Below are 9,429 nucleotides of genomic sequence, written 5' to 3'. Positions count from 1 at the left end.
CCCCGGCATCCTTCCCTTTAAAACCTCCCCGCAGAGCTTCACTTCCCTACACGCTAGGGTGGGAAAACAGGACAAGATCCTGACCCTCCGGACAGATTTGCCCTGCCCATACTAATCCACCCTCACGTATAAGAAGAGGGTGTGATCGGCTACCAGGAAAGGAGTCAATGGCTATGAAAGTCACCAGTGGCTAAAGCCTCCGTACCTAGCTTTTTTTTGGGGGGGGGGGGGAAGGCTCTGCAAAAATACCCTGGTTTGCTCAGTTCTGTAGGTTGGGGAGGGTTAGAATCATAGAATCATAGAATATCAGGGTTGGAAGGGACCCCTGAAGGTCATCTAGTCCAACCCCCTGCTGGAAGCAGGACCAATTCCCAGTTAAATCATCCCAGCCAGGGCTTTGTCAAGCCTGACCTTAAAAACCTCTAAGGAAGGAGATTCTACCACCTCCCTAGGTAACGCATTCCAGTGTTTCACCACCCTCTTAGTGAAAAAGTTTTTCCTAATATCCAATCTAAACCTCCCCCACTGCAACTTGAGACCATTACTCCTCCTTCTGTCATCTGCTACCATTGAGAACAGTCTAGAGCCATCCTCTTTGGAACCCCCTTTCAGGTAGTTGAAAGCAGCTATCAAATCCCCCCTCATTCTTCTCTTCTGCAGGCTAAACAATCCCAGCTCCCTCAGCCTCTCCTCATAAGTCATGTGTTCCAGACCCCTAATCATTTTTGTTGCCCTTCGCTGGACTCTCTCCAATTTATCCACATCCTTCTTGTAGTGTGGGGCCCAAAACTGGACACCGTACTCCAGATGAGGCCTCACCAATGTCGGATAGAATATGAGTGAGAGAGAGCAAGAGAGGAAAGACAAGACGTTAAAGCGTCCACCCCCGTAGCTTTTCTACCTGGTGTGCTGGATCAAGCCAACAAGGGGCGGGGGTATTATTTTGCCCAGAACATTGTGGCCAGGCTTATTTCTGTTGGGGGAGGGGAATTACCCCCGCATCTGCCCCCCTCTCCCCCACCTCCCCTTTCTTCTCCAAAGTCTGGTGGGGAGAAGGCAGCAAGCGCCGCCGATTGGGCCCAGCTCTGCCTGAGACCACTGTAAAACTAATCTGGGTAGATGTTAAAGGACACTGAGCTATGAGTGTTATCACAGAGCCTGACAGCAACTGTCAGCTGGGGTTAAATCAGCGGAGGAACCCACCAGGCTCCCAGCTCCTGCCTCTCCTTCTCAGAGCCACGCCGGGGTCTTTTCACTGGGGCTTTTCCTGAGTGTCCCAAAGCACCGTGCCCCTGATTGCAGCCCTAGTCAAGCCAGTTCCCTAATTGTCCTGCTTTGTAAGCGTGCTTTGTCATGCTAAACGAGCGTGGTCCAGCCATTCTAACCTCCCCTTTCAAACCCTTTCTCCTCTGTTCTTTTGTTTACCTCCGCCCGATGTCCCATTTATTTATCTAGATGCTTACCCTTCCATTCAGGTCCCATGTATGTTAATTGTGTTATGCCATTTAATTCTAACTCCGGTCTCAAAAGAGCACTTCATGAGAAAAGCATCTACAACACGGATCGCTTTGCCATTCAGCTCAAACCAGATGGACAACTGCGACTTTTTTCTTTCTTTCTTTTTTTTTTCAAAATGAAAATCCCTCCCGAACAAAGGGGACCTGATGAATAGCCCCCCCAACATTGCTAATTGCTCAGGACAATATGCTAATCCGCTGTTTTCGGCTTCGGCCGGCTGCTTATATTGAGTGGTAAAAGTTACATTGAGCGCTGCTGAGGGGGAAAAAGAACTGACCTCTTCGGAAGTCGGATGCCACACACGCTCGCCGAGAGAGGGAAAGGGAGACAGATCCAAAAAAGATGTGGACACGTTTAAAGGGGCTGGGCATTTGGCGAAGCAAGCGACTCGCATCCAAGCATGACTCCGAGATGCTCAGAGCTAGCTACCTGTGAAGGCCAGTCCCCTTCCCCGACAGTCCAGCCAACCACATGGGTTTTGTCCGCAAAAACTTTCTCCTGAAGAAGGCTATTAAAAACACGCAGCCCCGTGGATCCGAAATAGAGACATTGTTACTCTGATTCTGTCTATTGTCAATTTCTATTCTTTCCCCCTGTAACCAGGAAGGAAGAGGAAATGCAAAGGAGCCTGGTTTTTAAACATTGGGGAAAGTCCTGATAAATCAGCTAAGTTAGACTTAGCTCTGAACTGGTATTTCCAATAGATCGGGTACTCCAACCTCTCCTGAAAGCAGATGAGACACGCGCTGTCCTCTCCCGTGTGTTACTGACTCATTTGTTTCACTTTTAGCAAATAACTGAACACTCGACGTGGTTATTAAAATCTGTGTAGGTATAAACCTGTCAAAGTGAAACCGCAGCAAAAGGCTTCTTAGCTGACAGTGGAGATGAGATTAAAAATTATGTATAGGTATAATCTATAAATGCCCCGACCCCGCCAAACGTCACGGGAGTAATATTACTCAAGTGAGTAGTCCCACTGAATTCACGTAGGGTCCCTCACCCGTGTAGCGTTACTCACTACCTAAGTTTTTTCCCTCCGGATCGGGCCCTAAAATGCTTTTCTGGCCAGAAGCATCTGAGCTAGTCCTATTCAACTCAGTCTTTAAGCTTTGCTTTCGTGCTTTTAGGAGGAAGCTTGTCAGAATTGGGACTTTATTCACACCACATGGTTTGCTTGTTTAATGACAGATTGTCTTTATTCAAAATGTCTTTGTTCAACAAATGAACAGGTTAACGAGGTAAAATCCTTCTGGATACATTTTTCAAAGACATGGTTGAAACATATTGAAATTACCATCTTTTTTAAAGTCTTATTCTTATTTGTTTATTTAGTTATTTTTACAATTCTACTGCCTGACTTCATACCTGACGCTCTGTCTAAAATGAACTTAGGTCTAGTTGCACTGGATCACACAAATTGAAGGACTATCTGTTTTAAATTAAGCAAACACTATCATATCATGTTGTAAAGAGAAAAGTTTCCTTTTCCGTAACTTTTAAGAGCCTTTTTGACATGAAAAGCAATTTTTACCTATTAGTGCTTGATGGCAAAATATATATGTATATATATAATATAACACAGCTAATCTTGTCTTTTAATGTGCAAAAGGAAATAAAAATAATAATGATATTAATAAATACCAGGACTTCAGAAATTCAAGTCCAAATAACAGCAGGTAATATAGAACTCATATACATTAATATAATAAATAAAACTCAAAACCGCCTAGCTTTTAGTCCAAAAGGGCAGGTCAAGATTTAACACATTTACAGTTCTTAAAGGTTTCTGCACCTAGCTGAGCCTCCAATTCCAGTTTCCCCAGGCTGAGAGAGAAATCTTTGTTTGTTTAATTTGACTAGAGAGTCTCTGAGTTCCAGGAGAAGTCTTTCTGTCTTTCCCCAGGTGCCATCAGATACACTGGCATCATTCTCCCATGCAGGTGGCTTTTTGCTTCTGCAGTTTCTATGTACATGCCCATGAGTGAATTCAAGTTCTGACTGCAAAGCAAGTCTCGCTTGCGGGTATGTGGGTGTGTTACATGGCAGTCGCATGTGCTGAAGAATAGGGGTCTATTCCAGTCTTGGTCATGCCTGGGAATAATATGTAGGCAACTGGAGGTTGCAAACTGGAAGCCGACCAAGCTGTACAGTTACAGGGCACCACATACCCAGGGTTAGTTGGCGAAGGGTGAGTATGGGTGTGCTGGCTGGGGCAGCTCAAGCTGCCGAACGCCCCGCTCTGGTATCCCAAGGTGGAGGCGTAGGGCAGGGTGCTGGTGGCTAAGGTGTGGGGCACTTCGGTCATCTTCTGGATTGCGCTGGAGCTGAACTGGCTGGGGTCAAGTAAGGAGTAGGGTGCGGAGGTGGGAGGCAGGAAAGCCCTAGCCTTCTCCGGGGAGCTCAGCAGAGCGTCCGTGGCTCCCACGGGCAGCCCGGCCGCCTTGAGCGGGTCCGTGTCGCTCAGGTAAGGCAAAGGGAAGACATACCTGTCCTTCTTGAGCAGGTTCTTGGGCTTGCGCCGCGGCCTGTACTTGTAGTCAGGGTGCTCCTTCATGTGCTGCGCCCGGAGCCTTTTGGCCTCGTCGATGTAGGGTCGTTTCTCAGCCTCCGACAGCAGCTTCCACTCCGCGCCCAGCCGCTTGCTAATCTCCGAGTTGTGCATTTTAGGGTTCTCCTGGGCCATCTTCCGCCTCTGGCCCCGGGACCACACCATGAAGGCGTTCATGGGTCTCTTGATGTGATCGGTCGGCTTGGACATGGTGCTGTGGGGGGGTCGCTCTGAGGAGTCACAGCGGGGCTGGGCTCACCTAGCCGACTCGCCTGCCTCGCCACCCAAAAAGAACTCCAAAACTCTCAGCTGATCATACCAGTTCTCCGGCAAATCCACAGGCAGCTACTGGGGGGGGGGGGTGTCAACGGAGGAGGGGGGGGGGGAGAAGACAAGAAGGAGCAAAGGAGTGAAAAAAAGAAATCCAGGAGTGTCTCAGGTCGGAGTGATCAGCCTCTCAAGGGTTTGTGTGCGGGAGAGAGAGGGAGGGCTTGCTTTTGTGATGAGATGCTGCTGCCGAAGGTGTCTAGCCCTGCAAAGCACCTGGCTGGGAATGAGGAACAGCCGAGGACCAGGAGCCAAAAGCGGTGAAGTTCAAAGGCTAGCCTGCTCCGGATTGCACGCAATCTGACATAATCGCAGGGCGTTCACTCCCTAACCTGAGCGCCCAATCAGCTTGGAGAGACGAATACCTTGAAAAGAGACAGTCTGGGAGAGGAGAGAAAAGCGGGGGAGGGGGGAGAAGGGGGGCAGGCACTAACTACATGGGATTAAAGGGAATGCTTTTGTTAGACGTTGAGCTAATAGCGCCAAATGAAACTCCGCACGCCTCCTAGCTAGGGTTCCGGGCTGCTGGGGAGATGGGGCGTGTTGTACCAGTCACACAAGAAACAAAAAACAGCAGCGTGTGAGTTTGTAAGTCAGGCACCACAAGTCAACTGCAAGGCAGCGTTTCCCCTTCCTGGCCAACCTCGGGACAAACAAAATCCCAGGGAGCAGCTAAGAGCATTTCTTTCGAAAAATTAAAACCAACATCTAAAGGCAGCGTATATTACTGCGGCTATTATAAAACACCTGCAAAATACAGGTACATCTATGCACTCCCATTCTATGTCTAACTGCAAAGCATGCCAATCTAACCCCCCTGCCTATACATACTGTCCCTATATACATCGTGTATCAGCCCCGTGCATACCTCTTCAGTATTCATTAGGGAATGTAAGACAAATGGCAAACAGGGCTTGATATAGAAGATAAACTACCTTTGATTTTGCGGATAACAGTTAACTTTACACCAGCAGTTTAACAAGGCTTTTCTCCTTTCTTTCTTTCTTTCTTTCTTTCTTTCTTTCTTTCTTTCTTTCTCTCTCTCTCTCTCTCTCTCTCTCTCTCTCTTAAAAGCCTCCAGAATTATTTTAAATTGGAAAAATGAAGTCCACTAGTTGGATGAATTAGATGGATTGGCGTCGGGATTGGCCCGGTGTCTGGGTTAATAACACTTGGTACCTTGCTTTTGTACTGCTTGGAGAATGGTGTGTTTCTATTCTCTGGTGGTTTGCTTTTTTAAAAAAAGCAGGTTATAATTCTTCGGGTAAGGAACACTAAATAACCCTAGGAATCAACTTGCATGCCTGTTTTCTTTGAATAATTGCCTGCCTAATGTGAAATGCCCTTGGGGAAAATATTTATTAAATGGAAACAATTGTCCCGAGTCCCTGTAGAGACTGGGTTTGTTAAAGGGTTATTGGCAACTGCACCTGCCTGGTTTAAAAGACTTGTCTAAAATAACGCTTAAGCACCTTCGGTTGTTCCTATATGCAGCGTTCAGCTTTAATAATCTATTTAAAATAGAATCTGGAGGGGAGAACTCTACCAGTCTGACGGCTCTAAATATTTCCAGTTATCTTTCTCTCTCTTTAAATCGACCCTTCCAGACCGGATAGTCTACGTTCAGTTAAATTCGTCAAGAAATATCTCCACCTCTCAGTGCAGACTTTAGAACCTCGTTAACGCAGAGGACATGGAAACACATCAATATATAATTTAGCTGCAAAGTCTTTAGCCTTTATTTCCACAACAGCCCCCAATGCAAATTATAACAACACAAATCCATCTGCAGATACACGTACTGGGTGCGTATATAGGCTGGAAATAGCTGCGACGATTGGAGTCTTTAGGGGGGCTTCTCCCCTCCCCGCCCCGTTTTCACTGAAATTATAGCCCTGTTCCCTGCTTTCTACTTTTCCCACACTTGGCGTCTCCAATAAATTAGTTTAATTCAATGTCAGTCTTAAAGCGATGCGGGGAATGATTTAAAGTCCATTCACCTGTACGGGTTTGCCGGGCGCCCGGGGGGCCACCTGCTACTTAGATTGGGCTTGTGCATTTAGCAAGATCAGAACAGATTTTTCGTTATACAGAGAAATGCGTTGTGCAGGACTCAGGATTCAGGGATGTTTTATATTTATTTATTTATTGCTACGAAGTCAAGCTGCAAATTAACACCTATTTGGAACGGAGTAGACAGTAGATGGGACATATTTGTAACACACCACTAATTTTACAGTGCAATACATTCCCCCCTAGCCTTGGGCACTCAACATTTGCTCCCCAGTGTATATTTAGAGGCGACTTCTGAGCAGCTAGTTCATGCCTATTAAAAAAGGAGTATTTTGAATGCACGCAGGAGTATGTATTGGCATTTCTACTTCTAATTGCCTCCCTCCACACACAGTCAGCCAAGGGGAATCCTGTAGGTTGTGATTCAAACGGAAATGGCCCTTTTTTTTTCTTTTGCCACCCTTTGCTCCCTGATATTTTTGTGGGTTTGTTTCCAATCTGGCGCTGAGTGATTCCTGAAGTTTCTGAACTTAAGCCTTTAACTCCCCTGCTTTTCACCCTGCACAAATACGCAGTCATCCAGCCGTCTAATCTCAGGCACTGAAGAGAGTCGTTTTCGTGTTAATCAGAGTAAGGACTGTAACTAAATATAGCGAATTCAGCCCCCGCACACACACCCTCCAAGGATGGACCAGTTAATACCACAGCCAGTGTTTGCTGCTTTCACTGGGGTTCTGGGTGGATTGGGGGGGGGGTGTCTGTGTGTGCGTGTGTGCAAACCCTGTTTTCCGCTAGTGATAACGCACTGAACTGCTGCAGAGAAACGCTCAGAGACGCTTCGTGTCATCAAATGCACTGCGCCCTTCATCCGGTAGGCAGTGCCCTGCCTCGGTCAGTAACAACAGGCACCGAACCTCTCCCAGCCGACACCAGGTGCAGAGAGGGAAAGGGGGGTGGGGGCAGCACCTTTCTGTGCTCTTCCTTGAAGCCCCGGTTTCCCATCAAGGAACTGAGACGGGCCTCAAGGAAGCAACTGGTCCTGCCAACTCCGCGGGGTGCATTGCAGGAGGATGGGAAGGAGGGTATCGCCTGCTCGCATTGCCACCCCTTCTCCTCTCTTGCCCCTTGCAGAGTTCAACGCGAGTTGCTGGAGAAGTGACTCCAGGGGAGGGGGGGGCAATCAGGTGCCTGCCTCGCTCCCCCCGAGTCTGGAAAAACGCCCCTTGAGGGTCGGCCGGGAGGGGGACACAGGCAGGGACAGAGCAACGCCCCGGGATAGTTCGCTGGCAGTTTTAGCGTCTGGGCTCCGCAGCTCCCTTTAATTCGGTGCCACCGGGGGCTGGGGCGCGCTCCCCTGGACACGGCTGGTCAACGGCTTTTCAGCAACGTGGCCACCGGCAAAGGCCGCCCTGGTTCCCAGGGGTTTCCTGCCGCGGGTTCCAGATTCATACAGGCCGGCACTGGGGAGGGTAGCAAGCGGGGCTGCTCCCACGCGCGCCTCTCTCGGGCTGGGCGGTGCAGGCCAAGCTGGGGAGGCGCACGGGGCAGAGCTCCCTGCCAGCTCCCACCAGCAGGGGTGCGGGGGAGCCCGGACAAAGCTCTGCGGTGGGTACTGCTGTCTCACCCACCAGGCGAAGTCCCGGAGTTCAGCGCGCCTGGCTTGGCACAGGCAGCCTCAGGAGGCGAACCCCTGCCCCGGGAAGGGACGTGGGGACAGCCAGGGGATCGTCTTTGTTTGCTGGTCTGGCCTATCCCCGCTTGCCCCTTCCTTTGCGGAGGCACATTTCCTGGCAGGCATGTCAGCGGCGGGGGGCGCTTTCCCCCCGTGGGACCCTCCCCGCGGGAGAAGATCAGGGCTAGCTGAGGACAGGGCTAGCGAAAGACTCTACAGGTGCAGCCCCGCTCGCTGGGTAGTTTGCGGGAGCTCTCCCCGCAGCCCAGCCCGATGAGCCAGGCGCCAGCCCTTTCTGGGCAGGCAAAACACACCATTCCGGGACCCCTTCAGCCTCACCGCGGGAAGGAAATATTTCCCTGGGTGGCCTATTTGCCTCTCTTCCCCAGGAAGCTGCTGCTGCGGCAATTCCTCGCTAAAGAGACCGATGTGAGAGGGAAGGAAAGGTCATGTTAACAATCCTGGCTGGGGGAAAGTGTCCGTGTTTTAGAGCCCCCGCTTTCCATACCGCTCCTCTCTCAGACAAACTATGTACAATACAAACCCCTCCTTTGTTTTCATGGTTAGGGTCCGATTCTCCAGGTATCTATAGATCTAGATGGATCGCTTGTCATTGCCCGTGAAGACGAAACAAGAGAAACTTGGCCCCCTTTTCAAGCAGGCAGATAGCAAGACAAATCGTTTGGAAATGAGGGATGATTTGCAAGCCCTGTCTGCTACTGAAGAGTCTTGCGAATCAGTTCATGTTTGTTTGGCATATTGATGGTAGAAAATACGCAGCTGTACTTTGATTGGCTGACACTTCTGCATTAATACACCCTATATATATATGTTCTTCTGTCACATAGTTGTAGTATAGCGTATAGATAGATAGATAGATAGATAGATAGATAGATGATAGATATGACTGTCCCCACACTTTCCGCTATTTTTGTTGTTACATTGTATATGCCTCCATTTAAAAAAGAGAGAGTTAATCTGAATTGCCAAAACGTCCACCCCCACCGTTAAAAACTCCTGTTTCTCATGTATGTGATCTGCTCTTGAAGGATACCTGTTGCAAAAAAAAAAAAAAAAGGAAAGAAAAAAAAACAAAAGAAAGAAAGAAAGAAAGAAAGAAAGAAAGAAAGAAAGAAAGAAAGAAAGAAAGAAAGAAAGAAAGAAAGAAAGAAAGATGTCTCCCGGCTTTTACAAACTTTGTTTTCCCGCTATGCTACTAGTTATGAATGCCACCAAAGACAAGGACGCCCGATTGCTCTGAAATCCGTTTCCCTTTGCCAGGTTGTTGAGACAGAAAACTAACAGTGTAATTATTATTCCTGAATGACACCGTGCTAATACAGAAAGA

General features: G+C 48.6%; 1 protein-coding gene across 1 annotated transcript; it reads right to left on the bottom strand.

The window, feature by feature from the left end:
• Positions 1-2,699: 2,699 nt before the first annotated feature.
• Positions 2,700-4,413, bottom strand: SOX14 (SRY-box transcription factor 14). Its single transcript, XM_084640322.1, has one exon. It carries the CDS (start codon positions 4,277-4,279, stop codon positions 3,557-3,559), a length of 723 nt encoding a protein of 240 aa, XP_084496448.1. The 5' UTR covers positions 4,280-4,413; the 3' UTR covers positions 2,700-3,556.
• Between the last annotated feature and the right edge of the window lie 5,016 nt (positions 4,414-9,429).

Source organism: Lepidochelys olivacea (genome assembly GCF_965140295.1).
Source record: "Lepidochelys olivacea isolate rLepOli2 genome assembly, chromosome: 9".
In the NCBI taxonomy this organism is placed as follows: domain Eukaryota; kingdom Metazoa; phylum Chordata; order Testudines; family Cheloniidae; genus Lepidochelys; species Lepidochelys olivacea.
Note: the sequence above shows the minus strand (reverse complement) of the source record. Positions and strands in the feature narration are given on the sequence as shown.

What these genes read in the sequence shown, in the direction of transcription:
- SOX14 (XM_084640322.1), bottom strand. Translation starts at nt 4,279, where the DNA reads ATGTCCAAGCCGACCGATCACATCAAGAGACCCATGAACGCCTTCATG.